This window comes from Larus michahellis, chromosome 9 (assembly GCF_964199755.1).
Source record: "Larus michahellis chromosome 9, bLarMic1.1, whole genome shotgun sequence".
Lineage (NCBI taxonomy): Eukaryota > Metazoa > Chordata > Aves > Charadriiformes > Laridae > Larus > Larus michahellis.
In genome coordinates, this window is record NC_133904.1 from 47,791,229 (window position 1) to 47,812,737 (window position 21,509).

Genomic DNA, 21,509 nt, shown 5'->3' on the forward strand with positions numbered 1-21,509 from the left:
TGTGACACCGTTATAAATAAACCCGCCCCAGTGGCCCGGTGCAGGCTCCGTGTCGTGGTGACAGGGCGCGGGGCCCACCCCGGGGGACGTGGGGAGAGCTCGAAGCGGGCAGCCAGTGCCTCAGGCTGCGGGAGGGCCAGGCGCTAGGGAAGCCGAGGGCGGCCGCTCCCGGCCGGGCCCCCCTCTACAGGCCACAGCGGCGGCCGCTCTGGGCCAGGCCCCTGGAGGCCGGCCCGTCGCCGTGGCAACCGCCCGCCCCGGGGGTGGTGCGGAGTGACGCGTCGGTGACGGCGGCGGAAGTGACGCGCAGCGCGGCGGGCGGGGCGGTGGCGGTGCCGGTGTGCGCTCGGCGGTGTCTTCTTCTCCTCAGTCACGGCTCCGGCTCGGCCTCCCCGCGCCGCCATGTCCGCCCCCGGCAGCGGCGGCGAGTTCGGGAACCCGCTGAGGAAGTTCAAGCTCGTCTTCCTGGGCGAGCAGAGCGGTGAGCGGGGCGGCGGCGGCGAGCGGGGGGAGCAGGCCGCGGGGGGCCTCAGCGGCCTGGCGCCGCGGGGGAGGGGGAATGAGGAGCCGCCGGGGGCCTGACGCTGCGGGCGGGTGGTGAGGAGCCGCGAGGGGCGATGAGCAACCGTGAAGGGCCCTTCTCTGCCCGGAGGGGAGGCGGTAATGAGCCGTCCGGGGCTTCCGCCCGAGGGAGGGGCGGCCCCGCCGTGGTCCGGCCTTGTCCCTCCGCCGGCCTGGCGAGCGCCCGAGTCCGCTTTTCCACCGCCTGGCTGCCCCCCTGCCGGGGCTGGGCCTTCTCGCGGGGCTGGCCCGGAGCCGTTGGGCAGGGCGGGCGGCCGGGCTTTGCTGGCGTCTGGGAGAGATGCGGTGTCTCTCAGGGCGCTGCTCCGCCCCGTATGTTGTGTCTCTGGCCGTGTCCGCACCGAGCGTGTGGCGTGTACCGAAGAGAAGATGAATGGCAAAGCGGTGCTGTTTGTATAGCGTGGCCGTTGCCTCCCTTCCATCTTCATATTTTTTGTTTTACCTGGAATTTGCCTGCCGTTTGTACCCTTTCCTCATAATAAATGGATGAGTTGTGTCTTTTTCTTGAAGTTGTGGTATTCTTTGCTGTATTACTTTCTTTAGATCTCTTGCTGCTTACCTCCACCTCAGTGCCAGAACTGTAGGTCTTGGAGGAATTTCTAGAAGTTGTCCGATATCACTGCCTTGCCAAGGCGGGATTGACTGCTGCTGACAGACATTTGTCTAACCTGTTTTTAACCCTCTCCAATGTTCACGATTTCATAACCTTTCTGGGCAGTTTATTCCTTTCCCCTCTTCTCTTCCTTCCATGTCCTTTGAATTTTTCTTGGCTTCCTCCAGCTTCCTGAGAGAGAATTAGAGAGCTTATCTTTGGGTCCCGTTTCTTGTCAGTTCTGCACTTTGTCTCTTGATAATATTTGGAAACATAAATTTAAAGTTTTTAAATAAGCCGTGCAAGTTTACTCTGTATCTAGAATCTTGTTATGAAGAAAGGATATAAGTCTTGAATGTGGCTTTTCTGTCCAGCCAGAGGCAGCTGAAGACTGTCCAGACCATCACCATGTCTTGTTTTGATGTTTGTGTCCAGAAGTCCAAGACTTGGTGATTACATAAGTAGCAAAATGTGAATAACACAGCAGATTTATTGCTTGCTTAAAGAAAACAAATAATTCTTTGCCATATGTATCACAACATACCTAATTTGAGGACCAAGTTTTCATTATGATTAATTTTTGACCTACATAGATTGATTTGCCTTAACATACTTCTGTCATTTTGTGAATGATTTTTTTAGCTGGTTATTTTGCAGGAGGGTGTTGCTGGGAAATAGCCTTAGGTTGGCAAGTTTATTCTGATGATCAGTGCTACCAGCATGTCACTCCCAAAGCAGTGGTTATTTTTTCCACTGCTGCTTGAAGGTAATTTTTTCTGTTCTTTTGTAGTTGGGAAGACCTCTCTGATCACCAGGTTTATGTATGACAGTTTTGACAATACTTACCAGGTATGTGGTAGTTTTATTGGTTTGTGTTGGGTTTTTTTAATATATACATATGAGTAAATCTGTTCCCTGCTATTAAAATGTATGCCTGTAAGAACTGTTAGGAGCAAGCATGTTTCCCCATGAAATGTCAGTTCGGTATCATATGTAAGGTTGTAGTGTTCCTTGAAATGGAGATGAGACTTCTTGATTAAGCCCAAGCATCTAGTATGATGTCAGGGATTACAGCGTACAAAAAAGAAGCAAGATTTAGATCCTGTCTGGATATGTGAGAAGCCTTGAGGAAACAGGGAGAAACATTTTTTTATGGGGTTGTCTAACAGAGAAGACAGTGGTTGGGATGCGTGATGATGGGTATGGAAGTCTCAGGAAACAGAGAGAAAGAATAATACGCTTATGATCGTTCTCTAGCATCTGAGTTCAGAGTGCATAGATCTGCAAGAAGTCACCATGATATGTTCTCTCTCTCGTTTTTTTTATTATTATTACTTTTTTTTTTTTTAACTAAAAGACTATAGATAGAAAAGGCAGGGAAATGTTGGCAGGGAAAGAGTAGGGTAGGGATGAAGAGGCTGCAGATGAAAAGCTGAAGATGTGTAAGAGGCCTGAAGATTTCAGGAAGAGTTAGTTGCGTCAAAAGCACTTAGTGGTATTTCAAGGGAATGCCAAATGTCTTTAAGGAAGATTAGACTAGGTTGTTATCTTTTAATTCAGATCAGAAAGGGTTACTGGTTTAGATTGGGGTAATTTTAAGTTGGAAAAGGAGAAGATTGTTTTCTTGAGGACAAGTCATTCACTGGAACTGGATCCTCTTGTGCTTTCTGTATTTCTTTTCCTCATTTTTGTAAGGTGCTATCGTAGATTTATCTGCTAATTGTGGTTGTAACTGTGTCCTGCCTACAGAAAATAGGACTCCCAGAAACAAGTACTAACTACAGTCATTGACTGTTGTGGTCTTTTCTAATGTTAAATGCTTCACGTTCTGATGGAGACCTTTCAGAACATGTTATGCTGCTCGTGTTTGTTAAGACAGATAATCTGTCTGAAATGCTCAAATCTGTTACATCAGTAGCCTGTCTCCTGTTTCGTGGGGTTATGATGGCCTAGGACATCTGCTTGATTTAAGTGCCTGGGAGCACATCTAACTTAGTAAATTAAGCGTCTTTGTACTGGAATTGCTGTACAGCAGTGGAAATGTGAATGGAAGGAGACTTCCAGAAAGAATTGCCTGGGAAATGAAGCTTCTGAATTTCACTAGAAAGGAAGCACATTCTGAAATGGAAAGCCCTGAATAAACGTTGCTTTTTAGCTTTCAGCACTGTTGCCCGCAATTTATATATGTAATTTGCTCCACCTTTTGGTTATTTCTAAGAAAATAATTCTTACCAGACTGAATTGTGGTAGAGCAGAAAGAGATGCTAGTTCAGATATGATATGTGTTAAGATGTAAGAATGTCTGAGGCTAAAATCCAGACTCAGGGGTTCTTGTGCAGTTGAGAAGTGTTGGAAGAATGATGTGAAATGAAGATGGTGCAGATATCCAGATTGCTTTGTTTTTATCAACTATATTGATGGCAAACGACTTCAACAGATTAATTATAAGTTTGTGAACATTTCTGAGAGTTTGTATAGAAAGATCTGATTTGCAGATGCTGGAAGGCAAGCATCAGTTACCAATGCTTTTCTTCTTTTCAGGCAACCATTGGAATTGATTTCCTGTCAAAAACAATGTATCTTGAAGATCGCACGGTAAGTGAGGCATCTGTGTGATAGCATGGCAACTGCAGTCAGGGGAGCAGCAGTTGCTGTGCGTGCTGTTCCGCCTGGCCGTTCCTCCAGTGGCTGCTGAAATCCCACAGTGGCCTTCAGAGGGACAGCCTTTGTTGAATCAAATCACTGACCCACTCTCCTGTTTCTGATACTTGTTAATATCTGATACCTCTAGAATGAAGTCAAAATCTTTCATGCAAAATTGGGGCAAGCTAATATCTATATCCCGGGCAATGGGCTGTCTGCCATGGGCAGTCTACCTTAGGTGTAGTTTGCTCCTGGAATTTGCAGCTCTGCCTCAGGGATTGTCAGTATAAATGTGTCTGAGCAGACCCCAGGCAGTTCCAAGCCTTGAGGTCATTAGGGATTACCAATGGTGGCATAGTTCCTCCCTGTTCTCACTAACTGTTAGTAAGGTAATTTTGGATTTAGCTTTCATAAGATTCCTTTTTGCATAAAGAGACCCCTCACATCCCTCTCCTGTCTTTCTATTTGTCTTTTCATTAGTTCATGTTTTGCTAGTACTTGCCTTTTTGCTGGTTTTACTACTGGCTGAGAAGTATGAAACTGTTGTGGGGAGGAAGGGACCAGTGGTGCAGTGGAAGTCCTTTGTGTTGCTTTGGGTCTGTTACTTCTGAAGAAGTCTCAGCCTAGTGCGTGTGGTGAGTTTCCCAAGTGCTTCTCTGCCATCTTACCAGTGACTCACTGTTAGAAGAGACCTTGCTTAATATTTGTTGGGGAGAAACTACTTGGATAATATTCTTCAATGGTTCTGGTGGTGGCAGAAGAAGAAGAAGATCTTGGGAATGCTGCTTGCCACCTGTGAAGGCAAGCTGGCATGCCTGTGTGCTGTTTTCAGCAGTGTAGTCCTGATTTTTTGTGGTTGTGTAGGTCAGGATGTCATTCACCCACTGGCCCACTATCCAGAAAATACCGTTTTCTTTCCGATGTTGGATATACTGTTAGCTTTCCTGATTATCTAAGTGGTCCACAGAGCCCATGAATCCTGTTTAAATAACAGAGAGGTGTTGATTGTAGATAGGAGGAAGGAGAAGTACTAGCACGCCAGCTAGGAAAATTCAGACATTGAAATAATTTCTCAGATGGGGCTAGTACTGTATTTTGCAATAGGCTTTGACTGCTGGGCTTGAAATGAAGAATGCTAAGCCTCTAACTGTGGTGTATGCTTTGGCATATTTGATACGTCCTTACACCAAATAATGTATCTTGAAATTATACCTATTCTGCATCACTCAGCTCTAAATATGGCCTGGGTAGCATCTACTAGCTAGCAGAAGGGACAAATATATGTGGAGTTGGGATCTTCATCTCCAGTAGCCTCCCACAGAGGGCAACTCTAAGTGTACCGTTTCCAGCACATTGCCAGTGCACTGGGAGCTGTGGCACTAAGTGAACTGGTGCCACAAGAAGCCCCGTCCTCACTCCCCACTGTCAGGCTGCCAGTTCCATGTTACAGCTACAACCTCATTTTTGAAAGACTGAGTAGTAGTTCCTTTTCTGAGTCTTGATGTCTTCCCAGACTTGTTGGATTTAAGCACAAGATAAGCCAGTCTAGAGGGTGTTTGCTATCCTGGCTTGTACCCCACTACTGTGTTTCAGGCTTTCCAGTGGATTCATCCGTAGTGGGGTGATGTAGTCGTTACGGTTAGGAGTGACCGTATCTAGTTAGCCATGGGCTGCGGTTTGCTTGTGTGGCTGTTACAGACAGAGTCCTGACATGGCAGGACGCACTGAGGTACGTATGCTTATTTCTGTCGTTAGCAGATGGTGCGAGAAGGTATTTTTTAGGGATATCTTGGTTTTATGATTAAATGGAAGAACTCATATGTGTGAGTTATTAATGGGTCTGTGGAGGGAGGGAGGTTTCTCAGGCGTGCTAGGCTGAGGCTGCTGCGAGAATGCAGTTAGAAGTGCCGTTGGCTTTTTTCACATTTCTGTTCCATTTTAACTTTCCTTTTGTTGCATTATTTTTGCCTTGCAATTTTTTTCTTTTTATTTCACTTGAGTTTTGGTTTTGTTTTCCATTTTTCCTGCTCTTCCCTTTCCCCCTTTCCCTACACTTTTCCATTTCCCAGATCAGGCTGCAGCTGTGGGATACAGCCGGCCAGGAGAGGTTCCGCAGCCTCATTCCCAGCTACATCCGTGACTCTGCTGTGGCTGTCATTGTCTTTGACATTACAAGTAGGTATTGAGCCGGAGTGTCTTCAGGGACCTTGCTTTTAACATGTACCTTTTATGCATTGGAAGTGGTGGTGTTATCTGAAAGGAGCTAAGGACTGTAGGTGTTTCATGGGCTGAGGGGAAGTAGCTGAGCATCTTCCCCCACAAACAATGGTAACTCCATCCCATAATACAGAAACTGGGCAATTGTTTAACCCTGGTATGCTTAAAGCACAAACGATGAAAGTGATACACAGAGGATTGGCAGGTAGGTGAATAGGGATTGTGACTTCCCGTGTGTCTGTGCTGATTGGAATGAAAGGTGATTAATAGCCCTTGGAAAGCTTTTTCTGGTTTGGGGGTGTTTTGGTTTTTTTTAAACCTCAGAATGATCCCCCAACGCACCCCCCCGGATAACTAGAGAGGTGATACAAGTAACGACTTTAGATACTGAAGGAATGGAATACTGTCAAAGTAGGTAAAACAATGCCACACCCATTTACATAAAAGCTATGTAGCGACTTAAGAGGATTCAAGACTCCCATTTCATTGAAGAGAGGTGGTGATTTACATGAGTAACTAGAGAGCTTTTGAAAGACAAGATATATCTACTGTTATTTCTAAAAAATAAACAAGCTTAAAGGGAAATTCTCTGTAACTCTTGGCATCAGTTTTTTAGTATAGGATATGGAGATAGGAATACAATTATTTCATTATAACTCCTTGTTATTGATTCCACCTGATCTGGGTTGTTTTGGTTAAGCTACAGGATCAGCGTAAAGATCTAAGCAGGATTTATACCAGTGAGCCAACACCATGTGAACAAAGTCTAAGAATGTAGTGCAGGTGAAAAACCACTGGCCCATCTTTATTCTGTCACTAACTCCAAATTATAGTGAGGCTTTATGGACCGGGGGTTTGTTTTGGTTAACAGAAGTGATTAACAAATAATACATTTCTGTTATGATTTATCTTGTATATTGAAGGCAAATAATTACATGGTCTTGCTCCCAATCCTATAGACTCCAGGAGGATTTCTGGTTTGGTACAAACGAATGGTTTGGTACAAACTGATGTAAAACTGAAGTGATCTGTTTGGGGTTTGAGGAGTGCTGAGTTGTGCACGTAATGACTTACGCTGGGAACTCGTCTAGGTGAGGCAGTGTGGCAGGCTGCATAGGTTGGCATCTTTTCTCCCTGCTGTTGTGATGGGTACAGGATGCTGTTTATCCAGGCAGGTGGAAAAATCTTGCCAGTCTAGGGTGTTCTTAATAGCTTCCAGACACGTCAAAAATAATTAAGTGATAGCTGATCTCATCATACTTCGGTAATGGTCTGATCTTTCCAGATAATTTCATTTTTTTCTTGTTACTGCTCTTTGTTCTGTTCTTAGTGACTGAGAGGCTTTTAGTTTTCTTGTGTTATTGAAGGAACGTGCTCATTTACTTCTGAGGGCATGATGATGGTGAGCATTAGCGCGATTAGGAAAATAGTTTCTTTAACACTCTGCATTGTCTTTAGTGGTAACTGTATTTGGGAACCTCAAATAGTCTTCTGTAAGTCAATACTGGTCATGGTAGTGTAAAATAAGTATGTCCTATGGGACAGTCCCTAAGTGCCAACCAAGATCCTCTTAACCAGTAGGGAAAAACCATTAGCTAGCATGTGGGGAGCTGATTTTAAAAAAAAAAAAAAAAAAAAAAAAAGATAAATCGCTTAGTTATTGTTATTCTGCTGGGCATCTTGACATGCAAGTGGCCTGCGGAGAGATCCATGGTGAAAGTCCATATTGCAATTCTGCCCCCTTTCTGAACAAGTTGCCTTGTTTGTAGGAAAGGGTTAACTCTCCTTGATTGATGGTCTCCTGATGGTTGAGGACCTTTCATCTTTCCAGACCGGTAGGGTCATTAGCACGCTGTCATGTTTGAGTGGGTTATTTATATTTTCTCTTCCCCTCCAAAATGGGCATACGCAAACTTTGACTTGTGGAAATGACAAGTCCCAGGAATACTGCAGCTAACTTTCTCAGGTCACTTCAGGGGTACCTGCATACTAGCTGAAGAACTTCCCTCAAATAGCATTACCTTTCACTACAAGATTACCAGGCCCAGTTCTTCCCTAGTTCTGTGGTACTTCCTCTAGTTGCCTTTTTGGCTGAGTCGAAGGTTGGAGTGTTTAAATTACCACCTTGGTAAACTTTTTGGGTGAATAGTCTGGTGTAGCAGCAATGTCTTGGGGACTATGTGGAAGCTTGCTGTGAAGGCTAGAAGCAGGAGCGTGAAGCTGTCGTTGTCAATCTGCTCTGCCAGCATGGGTATAATATTGTCCAGGAGTTTTTCAGCGTGGGTTTCCTGGGGTGGTGAAGAGTCATGACTTTTGCTACAGTAATCAAGGCTGCCTTCAAAATGAAGCATGAGCTAATTGCTTTGACTATAAGCCCTAATCTTCCTTAAGCCCCAGGGCATCAGATCTACCTACCCTAATGTAGATACGATGTTGTTTTGAATCTGCTTGTAGCGAGACACTTTGCAGACATGTGCTTTGTCCAGCTTCTACTTATCTCCTAAACAAGCCAATTATTGGTCCTTCTGAAACTGCTTTTTCCCTTGCAGCCAGTCTCCTGCAACCTGCCTTATTAACTGCTGTTCTGTGCATAAGCAGCCGCTCTCGCTCATTGCTGAACAAGTGCCTTTGTGAGCACATCTAACCGATACATGTAATTAAGCCAGGAACCAGTATCTGCCCTCCTATGAAACTCGTGTCTGTTAAGAACACCAACAGCAATTGTGTTTTCTGGCAGTGTAGTGATAGCTGTACGGCTAGCCCTGTGGGATAATGACTTGGAAGGAAATGGTATCTCTCCCAATTGTGAAAAGCTTTTGTTTAGCATTCATGGTGGTAGTTGGGCATGTTTTGACCATTGCTGTCTCAAATAAGCAGGTGCCAGACCTTAGAACTAACATATAATAGGTCAGTTTGTGCTTGGGCATAGTTCTGGACATCAAACTGTACCTCTCATACCATCTGGGAGGTAGTCCTCCAGGGCAAAGGAGCCCAGGAAGCCTGGATGATTTTCAAGAAGGAAGTCTTAAAGGCGCAGGAGCAGTCTGTCCCCATGTGCCAGAAGACAAGCTGTCGGGGAAAAAGGCCGGCCTGGCTAAACAGGGAGCTAGTGTTGCAACTTAGGGAAAAAAAGAGGATCTATGGCCTCTGGAAGGAAGGGCAGGCCACTCAAGAGGACTACAAAGAGGTAGTTAAGCTATGTAGGGAAAAAATCAGGAGGGCCAAAGCCCAGCTGGAGCTAAACCTGGCTTCTGTTGTCAAGGACAACAAAAAAAGCTTCTATAAATATATTAGCAATAGGAAGAGGACTAAGGATTATCTCTGTCCTCTAGTAGATAGGGCCGGCAACATAGTGACCAAGGATGAGGAAAAGGCTGAGGTACTTAATGAAGTCTTTGCCTCAGTCTTCAGCAGTAGGACCAGTTGTTCCCTGAGCACCCAGACCCCTGAACTAGAAGACAGGGATGGGGAGCAGAATGAAGCCCCTCTAATCCAAAGGGAAATGGTGAGGGACCTGCTTCAGCACCTGGAGGTGCACAAATCTATGGGGCCGGATGGGATCCACCCAAGGGTATTGAAAGAGCTGGCGGAGGTTCTCGCCAGGCCACTTGGTATCATTTATGAGCAGTCCTGGACAACCGGGGAGGTCCCAGCTGACTGGAGGTTAGCAAATGTGACACCCATCCACAAGAAGGGCCGGAAGGAGGATCCGGGGAACTACAGGCCAGTCAGTCTGACCTCGGTGCCTGGGAAGGTCATGGAACAGATCCTCCTCAGTACCATTACACGGCACATGCAGGAGAACAGGGTGATCAGGCCCAGTCAGCATGGGTTTGTGAAGGGCAGGTCATGCCTATCAAACCTAATATCCTTCTATGATAAGGTGACCCACTTAGTGGATGAGGGAAAAGCTGTGGATGTTATCTACTTGGATTTTTGCAAAGCTTTTGACACTGTTTCCCACAGCATTCTCCTGGAGAAACTGGCTGCTCATGGCCTGGACAGGTGTACTCTTCGCTGGGTAAAAAACTGGCTGGATGGCCGTGCCCAGAGAGTGGTGGTAAATGGAGTTAAATCCAGTTGGTGTCCAGTCACAAGTGGTGTCCCCCAGGGTTCGGTGCTGGGGCCGGTTCTCTTTAATATCTTTATCAATGATCTGGATGAAGGGATCGAATGCACGCTCAGTAAGTTCGCAGATGACACTAAGCTGGGCGGGCGTGTTGATCTGCTTGAGGGTAGGTTGGCTCTGCACAGGGATCTGGACAGGCTGGACCGATGGGCTGAGACCAATGGTATGAGGTTCAACAAGGCCAAATGCCGGGTCCTGCACTTGGGACACAACAACCCCATGCAGCGCTACAGGATTGGGGCAGAGTGGCTTGAAAGCAGCTCGACAGAAAAGGACTTGGGAGTGTTGGTTGACTGCCGGCTGAATATGAGCCAGCAGTGTGCCCAGGTGGCCAAGAAGGTCAACAGCATCCTAGCCTGTATCAGGAATAGTGTGGTGAGCCGGACTAGGGAAGTGATCATCCCCCTGTACTCAGCACTGGTGAGGCCCCACCTCGAGTACTGCGTTCAGTTTTGGGCCCCTCGCTACAAGAGAGACATTGAGGTGTTGGAGCGTGTCCAGAGAAGGGCTACAAAGCTGGCGAGGGGTCTGGAGGACAAACCTTATGAAGAACGACTGAGGGAGCTGGGGTTGTTTAGCCTGGAGAAGAGGAGGCTGAGGGGAGACCTTATCACCCTCTACAACTACCTGAAAGGAGGTTGTAGAGAGATGGGGGCTGACCTCTTCTCCCTGGTGACAAGTGATAGGACAAGGGGAAACGGGTTCAAGTTATGTCAGGGGAGGTTTAGATTAGATATTAGGAGACATTTTTTCACTGAAAGGGTTATTAAACATTGGAATAGGCTGCCCAGGGAGCTGGTGGATTCACCATCCCTGGAGGTGTTTAAAAAAAGGGTAGATGGGGCACTTAGGGACATGGTTTAGAAGTGGCTCTTGTCAGGGTAGGCTAAAGGTTGGACTCGATGATCTTAAAGGTCCCTTCCAACCTCAACAATTCTATGATTCTATGATTCTATGATCTGTGATTGTTTCTGATTCCTGTGCTTATCTGAAAGGGAAAACCCAATGCCCTTTGTGTCACATGAAGCTTATAGTATATAGCATTTGCTTTTGTTTCTGCTGGAACTTAAGTTATTGATTTCCTTAATCTTGCATGAAAATCCCCATTGCCATCTTCTAGATGCTTGATGCTGGAGAATGGATGCTGTTTCACTATGTGGTGTCTGGGCTGAGGGAATTGCATGTCTGTCTTGTGGGAATTGCCCAAGAAGCTTTGATCTGAGATGCTCTAGGCTAGGAGATCCTGGGTGGACCAGGAAGACCAGCTCTGTATTACGTGTTTGCTGCTGCTATCGGCAATCAGGTAGTAGCCATAACCTAGAGCTCTTTGGGAATACCAGTATCTCTGGGCAAGTACATTATCTATAAACAGAGTCAGAAAAGCCAACTTCTGTGGTGTTTGGAAATTTGGGGCTAGATTAAAAGGTCAACCTCAGCTTCTCAGACTGTTAATTCTAGAAATGGCCTTTTCTCTAAAGGACAGTTTCCTCCTTTCTTTTCTCTCTTGCTCTCTCTCTCTCTCTTTCTCTCTGCTCTCCCTGGCCTGGTACCAGCAGGTTCGGCTGCAGCTTTGGGACACAGCAGGCCAGGAGCGGTTCCGCAGTCTCATTCCCAGCTACATCCGCGACTCCACTATTGCTGTGGTAGTCTATGACATTACAAGTGAGTGATGCTTTGGTGTCTCATTATTTGAAATACTACATGTAAGCAGAACTGATAAGTTAAAACCAGAAGTTCTGCAAAAAGATGATTAACATTACAAACTTTTTTTCCCCTGCCATGTTTTTCTGTCTGAGCAGAAAACAATTTATGGGTCACTTATATGTGGTGTGGGGAGATTTGGAGAAGCACCTGATTACAAGCATAGCATTCTCCCTTTCTGAAAAGAAGTTTTATCCTCAGCACTCTTGTTTGATTCTTCCCTACAGACTTGAATTCTTTCCAGCAAACCTCCAAGTGGATTGATGACGTTCGGACAGAGAGAGGAAGCGACGTCATCATCATGTTGGTGGGGAACAAAACTGACCTGGCAGACAAGAGGTAATGGAGGGGAGCTGGCAGCCTGGCTGCCCTGACCAGTAAAAGCAAGGAGTTGGCCAGCTAGTCTGTCTTCAAAGTAATTGTTGATTTTAAATGAAGCGTAAATAGCTAGTCATGAAATTTCAGATTTATGGTTTCAGCATATGCAAAGTTACTACATTTTGCTATCCTACAAATAGTTTCGGTTAAAACAAGCCCACCTAAAAAGATTCCTTTTACTTAAGTATCTCAATGCTGTGTTTCTCGATAGTGTATTTTGTCTCATTTTTCTTTTTCGTGCTGAGATAAAGCCAAAAAGATGTCTTGCAAAAGCAAGGAAATCTGCCTTTTTTCAATAATCCTATCTACATGACTCTTTCTGCACGTGCACCTGTAAGTCCATAGTAAAATTTCTTATTGTTACAGGATGCAGCGTGAGCTTTTACAGTATCAATCTAAAAGGTTTCCCTCTGAGCCTGAATTCATGTCATACATAACACAAACTGTGATGATGTGGATGTGGGAGAGGAAACTAGATTAGCAAAAGCAGGCTTCCCCAAGAGACACAAGAAGTTAATTAGACTCTTAAAATCACACAAACTTAATGTTTTGGGACATGTCATAAAGCTTTTTGTTTTTAAAACTCTTAATCCTACAATACCCCTTCAACATAACCAATGTAATAGCTTCTTAGAAGACCACGGGCTTGCGCTTTTGCATTTCTATTTCAAATTCTTCTCTTGATTGTTGATTTAGCAAAAATTTTTGTTTAATGTTTTCAGAGATTTTCATTCTTTATGAAGACATCAGAAACAGTGTAGATAAAGAAAGATTTTTATTTTAATAGTTGGTATCAGTAGTAGTTGGCATAGGGAAGATGGAGTAAGCCATGCAGTTCCTTACAGTCCCAATACTTTAAACCGAAACATCTTCATGTACACCGGGTACTCTAAAATGTGTGCTTCATATGTCAGAGGACATATGAAGTATTGAAATGACGGGGAATTTTTATCTGATGCAAAAGAAGGCATCTCAAAAAGGCAGAACTGGGAAACACCTGGATCTCACAGCAAAATGAAGTCTTATAAAATCAAACCCTTATCCTTTGGCTGTTCACTAGACGCTTCTGATCGAAAGATAAGAGCTTGAAAGGCCTTACAGGTGGAACGTAAATGTTTTCTCAGAAAAAATCTTGCACTATTATCTGAACTGCCTGTTTGTTTGCTCTGTTTCTTGGGATGATGGGCCTAATAGGGACCTGTTTCGTTGTTGGATGCTATCACGTTTTAAATTCTAAACCTTGCTTTACTCCTGCAGTGTACGTATTGCTTCAGAATGTACTGTGATGTGGTTTTCCCCTTGTAGTTTTGATGTTGTCCAAATGCTCGTGTGAGACAATAGCCAGCATCCCTGGCTGCACAAACTCTTGTCAGGAGATGCTTTTTGCCCTTTGTTCCTGCACAAGTCATGCTGCTAGTTTTTTCCTAGCAGGAAAAGCATAGGTAGCCCTAATGCTGGCAGGTGGTTTGAGTCAGTGGGGAAAAGGATAAAGTTAGGCTCTAACTAGGCGCTGTGTGGGCTCTGTACGGGTGGTTCTTACAGAAACGTGTTCTGTGTCCACCACACAGACCACCTTTTAGCAACTATTTGGCTTTTTCCATTTCCAGTGGGGGGCCGTTCTAAGTGTCCTGTGCCTTGCACTTTGGAAATGTTGGTAAAACTTGGTGCTCAGAGCTTCAGAAATATGATAAAAATGTGTATAGCTGATTTGCATTGAGAATTCCAGGTGGCAAGACCTCGGATCAGTCTGGTCTCTGAAATCAGTTTACAAAAGCAACGGAGCATAATCCAAGATATTCTACTTGAGCCATCTTTGGGTGTTGACAGCTTAATATCTCTTATGCCCTCCTGGGAGCTGGAAATAACTGTAGCTCCCTAACTGAATAACCTGAGTTTCTGTCAAAATCCAATTTCATGTGGAACTGGAAAACCCAACAGGATAATTTCAGCCCTGGATTATTTCCTGATAGTACATAAGTGAAGTAGAGCATGTGTGTGGGACAGCTGGCCCAGCGCTGTCGTAAGAATTAAAAATACCAGAAAATTGTTTGAAACACAGCTACACTTGAATTTCACGTAGCACTAGAAATTCTTATTTTAGAAGTTTAATGTGACAGTAGTCCCAGTCTAGGCTAGAATTTGGAATTATGGTATATTTCCAGGTATCAGTAAAAGAAGCTGCCTTGCCTTCCTTTTAAAGGGAAGCTAGATTTGTGTTCAGTTGAAGTACTGGGCCTTCTAGGGCTGGACGAAGCCACAGCGTCAGTCTGAGCTTTGTCACATTTTTCAAAATAGAATACAGCATATTGGGAGCCATTAATCCTATGGTAAAAACCAAGTGATGATGCAAGTTAAGTTCTGAGGCCAAAAAGCTGAACTAAAAATAGCACCGTTCTTACTTGGTGCAGCCTGTTAAGTTTTTCTTTCCTGCTAATGTTGCTTCAGTTGGTGGCTGGGTTTTTTTTTCTGCAGTTTTCTTTTTGTTATTTTTGGACTATTTTTCTTTGTTTTGGCTTTTCTTTTCTGTGATTTGTTCTCATTGCTGTAGACAGGTTTCTATAGAGGAGGGTGAGAGAAAAGCCCGAGAACTGAATATGATGTATATTGAAACCAGTGCTAAAGCAGGATATAATGTGAAACAGGTATGTACAGGGTATTGATCAGAGATGCGTTTGCAGGTGCTTGCTTGCAAGCAGCAGCCTGGCACTTGGCGTTGCGCTGTCCTTGCTGCTGGAGCCTTTCTGAAATCTTTCCGTAACCTCACAGAGTTCCCTTCTGTTGACTTTTGGGAAACTGCTTTTTGTATCGAGTGCAGCGTATGGGGATTCTTCCCTCCCTTGAGGATGCTGTGAATGAGGCTCAAATGTACTGCACGAACTTCATCCCGTGCTGATCATCCGTTACTAACAGTCATAAATCCAGGCGTTCCTGCGTAACTTACTGGAGAGTCTTAAAGACTCAGAGGTCCTGAGGTCTCCATTGGTGGGCTACGCACCCTCGTACGGGGTGGTGAAGCAGCCCTCCACTAAAGAGCGTCTCAGTCACAGACATCTAACTCTTCCTGTCTGTTCTTCTTTTCTGTCTTTCTGCTTCTGTTTGGATCTTTGTCCAGGCAAATCACTACAGAAGAAGGCGAACAGAGAGCCAAAGAGCTGAATGTGATGTTTATTGAGACCAGTGCAAAGACTGGATACAATGTGAAACAGGTAGATCAATGCTATGTTCTAAAGACAGGAAATCTCTACTTTACTGCTCTGTACATGTATGCTTCTGCTTGGGGTTCATGTTTCATCAGATATTTGCTTGTATTGTTTACTGTCAACCCCCGAAATGATTCGTGTCCAATGATCACTGCTGCAGCTTTATCTAGCAGAAGCTCCTTTCCTGTCAAGTCAATGATGCCCTGTTAAAGCTAGACAAACTTACCTTGAACGAACGGAGAATCTAAAACCAGAATGTGCTGAGGGATAGGAATAGGCACTGTTTTGTGCAGCCAGTCAAACATAATTTTAGTACATTCCCTTTGCTTTTGTTAACAGTTAATGCACTGTTTTCCCAAATCAGTGTTGACATCAGTCAGGATGATTGCTTATGCTGATGCACTAGAGTAGAAGTAGTTCCTGCTTCTGTTTGCAAGCCGCAGAGGAAAATCTTAGAATAGTTGATGTTGGAAAGGATCTCTGGAGATCATCTGGTCCAAACCTCATGCTCAGAGTGGGCTGCCCAGCCCTGACTCCAGTTGAGTTTTGAATATCTCAAAGGATAGAGACCCCATCTCTCCAGGCAACTTGTTGCAGTGTTTGACCATCCATACAGTAAAAAAAACCTTTAAACTTTTTTCTTATGTTTAAACAGAATTTCTTGCATTTCCATTTGTGCCCATTGTCTTTTGCAATAAGCTTGTGATCCCACTCTCCCCTAGTTCAGGAATCGTTCTGAAGCGTGACAGAACTCGGAGTAAGGCAGCCGTAAGATCCAGGGCTCTGCAGGGAGCATACATTCTGTTCATGTCAGCTGGGAAACATGCTTACCAGTTTGCTGCACACCGGCTGGTTACGAGAACCTCACCACGGGATTAGGAGACTTTGGATTTGTTTACTTTTGGCTAGTCTGGATTGAATCCACTTTAGTCTTTGGGTCTAACTTACTGTTGCTTTATTTGTCTAGTGGGTGTTTGCAGTGAGAACTTCTGTGACTTAAAGGATGCTACCTGCAGCACCTTGCTAGTACCTCAGTGCCTTGATTTTCTGAGTAACACAATTTGGAGGTGTGGTTGAGAAGCCCTCGCCAAGCCACTGTGAGAAAAGTCCTCATTAGCTGATGATTCCTTTAGTGCTTTATGCAGCACTTCTCACCAGACTGCCTGGCAGTGTCTATATTGTGTTAGCTGCTGCATTAATGTCAGCAGGAGGAGCTCTAAGAAACGACTTGAAAAATTATGCAAAAGCATTTTGTTTTTATGGGGATGTGGTAGTCCTTCCCAGCTCTAGCACATCCTTAGTAGCTTAAATGCCGCTCACTTGAGCCAGCTGTTCTGCTCAGAAATGGCTGTTTTGCAGCAGGACTGAACTGAAAGGATGGGCTGTAAAACCTCAGTTATTCCACAGACGACTTAGACCTTCGCTCTCTTGCGAGGTTGCTTATCAGAAGGTGGAGTTGCGCACTGTAACATTGCTGGGTGCAAAAGCAGTTGAGGCTGGAAATGGTAGGTGACATGCTTACTGAGTGCAGGAGGGGATTGTTCTACGTGTCCCTGGAAGAACTATTACTAATTAATACCATGTTCTGTTCAAGTCGAAACAGGTAAAATAAAACTTTTTTAGGCATCGAATAACTTCCTTAATAAAAATCTGTTGAATTTCTTAGGTAAAATTGTTGTGGCATTTGTTGATCATTGCTTTGCTTGCTAAAGTACCCACATAACAAGTCTGTACAATTCGTACCTTAAGATCGGCTGGAAAGCAATGTTTTTTAACATGCTTTTCTTTGTGACGAGCCTTCAGCTTTACCTGTTGCTACTTTTCAGCTTTTCCGTCGAGTGGCTGCTGCCTTACCTGGGATGGACAGCACACCAGAGAAGAGCAAAGAAGACAGTATCCTTGCTTTCTCATCAGTAACTTTTCCTGGTCTCGCAGTATTTGACAGTTATCTTTTGTTAGGTTGGGCTTACTGACTTTTTGGCATGTTGTGGGGATGGGCCTTACTGGGGTTTTGCAGAGAGAGGGCTGAAACAGCCGGTATAGCGTGGTGCTTACCTATGGGCAAAAATTGAGGACCCTGCTTGTGGTCTGTATATAAATGTACACAACTACTTATAACAGCAAGCACAAGTTTTGCTTTCTGCACTTAAGCTTAGGATAAAATTTGCATAGTTTTAAAATCGTGTAGTACTTTCCTCTTTTTGCACAGGGCTGTCTTGTGCACAGACCTGTCTGATTGGGCTCTATCCTCTAGATGGTTTTGACGTACCAAGTCCACTGGCTTTGCAGTTAATGCTGTTCAGGCGGGATATGCTCTGCTCTGCTAGAACGCCTGCCCCTATCAAGAAGAGACAGCTCACAACCCTTTCAGATACTGATCCCTCTCTCTGTTCTCTCCTTGTTTTTCCTTCAGCCGGGTGATTTTTCTTAACTTGTCTCCTGCAGTGATTGACATCAAACTAGAGAAACCCCCTGAGCAGCCAGTAACGGAGAGCGGATGCTCCTGCTAACAGGCCCGTTCTGTAGCAGCACATTCCCCAACCGGCCAGTCTCACTGAAGAACATCACCGCTCATTGGCTAGGCAACCCTACTTTGTGGGCTGAAAAACCAATCTACTAAGCGAGCGAACTCCCTCTTTACTGGTGGGGAGCAGCCCCGGCCGCCCTTCTTACTGCATGGTATGAGCCCTGAGTGCAGAATGAGTGTCCTGTCTTTTATTTTATTTTTTTATGTTGTTGCACTTTGGCACTGTGGTGCCCTTTACACTCTCTCTCTCTCTCCCTCTCCTTCTCCCCTTCTTCCCCACCTGGAGCCTGTCTGCTCAGATGTATCTTGTGAATGCAATGGAAAAGCCACCAAGTTAGGGAAGACAAAAATAGAGCTTGGGGGTGGGCTTTCCACCTTCCTTACTGCCTTGCATCTTAACTAGTTCCCTGTCCACTCCAGCCCTGTCTTTGTCCCACATCCCCACTTCCTCTGTTGAAAGGCTGCTCTTTCTAAACCAGTCAGTTTGACTTGGCCTTGCCTTTTTGGACAATACAGGTTATCTGTTTCTAGGCTTTTGCTTCCTGCAGGGCACACACGATATTAGCTCCTCAGTTTCTCCTTTCTGTGGATGATCTTGGCTAACTCTTGCTCACGACTTCAGAGTTTTTCCCCTTGTGTTACATACAGCACTGGAAACCCCCAGACTCTGATAGCTTTGGCCTTGTTGCTCCCGTTTGTGTAGCAGAGATATCCCACAGACTGCTCTCCTCAGTTGGAATATCTTCCCATCCAGAGGATGCTGGCGCTCAGTGAGTGTTGGCTGTCAGATGTGGGGAAGGAAGAGGGTTACAGAGGCTTTGCAACATGAGGCTGGATGGGGAAAGATCCTCAGGGTGGTTTGTAGAGACCTGGGTCCTGTCTGTCAACAGTGAAAGCAAACAGTTACCCAAAATCCATCACTGCAAGGGCAATGCCTGCCCTGGGAGTCATGGATGGTGTTCAGGCTCCTTTCCTAATCTCCGTTTTCCTGTTCATCGTCACATAGACTGGGAGCTTCTTCGCACAGAGCAGGAGAGCTCCAGCAGATCGAAGGCCAGTGACAGCTGCTCTGCTCTCATACCCAGGTTGCTGCTTGGTGAGATCATATGTAGCTGCGTCTGCCGTTGTAGTAGAGTTCTGGGCGGTGGGGCTCGTAGCCATTTCACTTTCAGAATAGTCTTAAGCTGTAACATTGCCAAAACCGAGATGAGCAGGGGCAGGGATTTATTGTCAGACCTGGGTAGAGGAGTAGAGAGATGTAAGCTGCTGAAGTGAATTTTGGTGTCGCCTCTCAACCTTGGAGGTTGGGAAATACATCCCCTTCCCCCTGGCCCTGGTTTTTAATTACGTTAATGGAGCTTTTCAGAGACTCTTACTGGGGGTTTTTCATCCATCTGTCTTAACCAGAAGTCTGTAGGTTTGTTGACAGCAAGGAGAACAAAACAGTCGGATGGCTCTAAGCCATTCACTGTTTTCATCGCCCGGTCTATGTCATGCTGACAGGGGGGACACTAGCAGGCAGGAGAGCGACTGACCGCAGTGTGACGGGTGGGGACAGTGGCGTTTGGCGGTCAGTGACACTGCCCTAGCAGGATGCCGGACAGTCACTGACACAGCGTGTGCACTTCGAAGCCTGCAGGCCCTCAAGGGAGGGCAAGGGAGCTGGTGGTCCCTGTGTTGGCGGCAAGTCACCTCGCTGCCGGTGACCGCTCTGTTCCCCAGAGCCCTGTCCCTTCCCCTCCGGGTGAGCTGGCCTGCAGGAGGAAGCCGGGATGTTGTTTCCCATTTCACTCTGGAGTGTCCCCCCCTTACCCACAGTCCCAGCTGGCATAGCCGGGTCCCAGCGCCGGCCCCCCTCCTCTGTACATACCCCTGTTATGTGGGAATTGCTGATGTTTGTCGGTGTGTCCGTGTCTGCCGTAGAACAGGTTTTGCTGTCCCCTTCTCACGGGCAGGTGTGCACTGCTCTGCTGTCGTGTTGTTCTGAGTCACGGCCCTGGGGGAGGGAGGGGGGAGACCCTATGTACGGGGGGGGGGGGGGGTAACTAGTGAAATAAAATAGTTCACTTCCCACTGTCTTCTCTATGGATGTGTATAATATTGAGTGTGTGTCTGGCCCTGCTGTCTCCTAGCTGTTAGCCAAGTAAGTGTGACTATTAATATGAGTATGGACTGTCTGACCACAGCCGTGTATCACACTAAATAAAGTTATTTCACCAACACCTTCGCTGTCCTGCTGCCCGCGGGGGGGCCTTGGGCTGCCTCTGCTTATTTACTCCTAGGTTTAACAGCTCTGTCCCACGTAGGGTATGGTGGAAGAAGGACAAGCTTACCGGCTGTAAGCCTGGCTTTGGGAATGGGATGAGAAGAGACCCGGGGGTGGGGTCCACTCCGGGAGGGCCCTGAGGGCGGGGGGGGGGGGCTGGATCGAGGGGGGTGCCACCGTTTCAGGGGCACTGCTGGAGCACTGGTGGCCCCATCTCCTCTCTTGCTCAAGGAGGTGTGATGGGATCCCCCTCCCCAAGCCCTTGCAAGCCCCTTCCTCCCTTTGGGGTGCAAGGCATTGCGGGAACCTAAAGGCAGTGCTCAGCCTCGCTGGCCACAGGGCCCCCCCTGCCACAGGCACCCGCCAGGGAGGGATGCAGGGTGTGGGGTGGGAGAGTCTGTCCTGAGCCATGGGGGCTCCCCGCAGCGCTGCATCGACATCCTGGACATACTGGCAGAGATGGCGTACAATGTGCTGCATGACATTGAGTATCAACAGAAGTGGGACACCAATGTCATCGACACGGGTGACATCACCTAGGCTACGGTTCCTGTGAGTGGGGGCCAGGGGGCTGATGGCGGCGGGGGGGGGGGGGACTGGCTCATTTCCATGGAAGTCTTGGGTTGTGTAAAATAGAGGGGCCAGCCTGTCCGGGCTGCCTGGCAGGAGAGAGATGTCTGGGGGACAGGACACGCCTTGGGACCTCCGCTACAAGAGGCAGGTCGCACCAGCGGGGCCTGAAGGGGATGGTGGGAGCTGCTTGGTGGGGACGGTGAGATCACCGAGTGACCTGCAGGAGGACACTCAGACCAGGCAGCATCCCTGGAGTGGCTGCATGTCCACATGGACGCCACGTGCTGTTTAGGCAGGTGAAACAACTTTCTTTCCTCCTTGGTCAGCTTGGTGCCCGAAGCCCTTAGAGAACAGGGATGCGGTGACACTGCGACCCTGGCAGGTTGAGGGTGGGTGTCACACCATTATCAACTTCTCTGTCAAACACCCAGTGGGTGAAGAGCAGGCTGGGCTAGAAGGCTCTCCCATTACAGTGATCCTGTGGACTGGAGGGTCCTGGTAAGGGTAAAAATGCTGTCCTAGGGCTGGTCACCAGCTGCACGACTTCACCTGAATTAAAGTCCAGGATGGTCTCTTGAACAGGGTACAGCACTGGCTCCCTTAAAGCTGAGCTACTCCCGATCGGTGTCAGCCTCACGGGAGTGCAGCAGTCTGTCTAGACAGCAAGATCCTGCCTGTGCCTGGGACAAACTGGGATCCCA

The 21,509-nt window shown here is 46.6% G+C and overlaps 1 protein-coding gene across 10 annotated transcripts; it reads left to right on the top strand.

Moving 5' to 3' along the window:
• The first annotated feature begins 3 nt into the window (after positions 1 to 3).
• RAB41 (RAB41, member RAS oncogene family) lies at positions 4 to 20,194 on the top strand. Of its 10 annotated transcripts, XR_012588945.1 has the most exons (10): positions 302 to 481; positions 1,965 to 2,023; positions 3,716 to 3,769; positions 5,887 to 5,992; positions 11,720 to 11,825; positions 12,092 to 12,203; positions 14,791 to 14,884; positions 15,355 to 15,448; positions 17,269 to 17,335; positions 17,888 to 20,191. XR_012588945.1 is itself a non-coding variant. In XM_074599822.1 (9 exons), exons 2-9 carry the CDS (start codon positions 1,998 to 2,000, stop codon positions 17,950 to 17,952), a joined length of 633 nt encoding a protein of 210 aa, XP_074455923.1. In that variant the 5' UTR covers positions 302 to 481; positions 1,965 to 1,997; the 3' UTR covers positions 17,953 to 20,191. The 10 variants fall into 10 exon arrangements, 7 of the variants coding, with proteins under 7 accessions (XP_074455921.1, XP_074455926.1, XP_074455925.1 ...); XR_012588944.1 differs by lacking the exon at positions 11,720 to 11,825 and having other exon boundaries at positions 289 to 481; XR_012588943.1 differs by lacking the exon at positions 5,887 to 5,992 and having other exon boundaries at positions 289 to 481.
• The last annotated feature ends 1,315 nt before the right edge of the window (positions 20,195 to 21,509 follow it).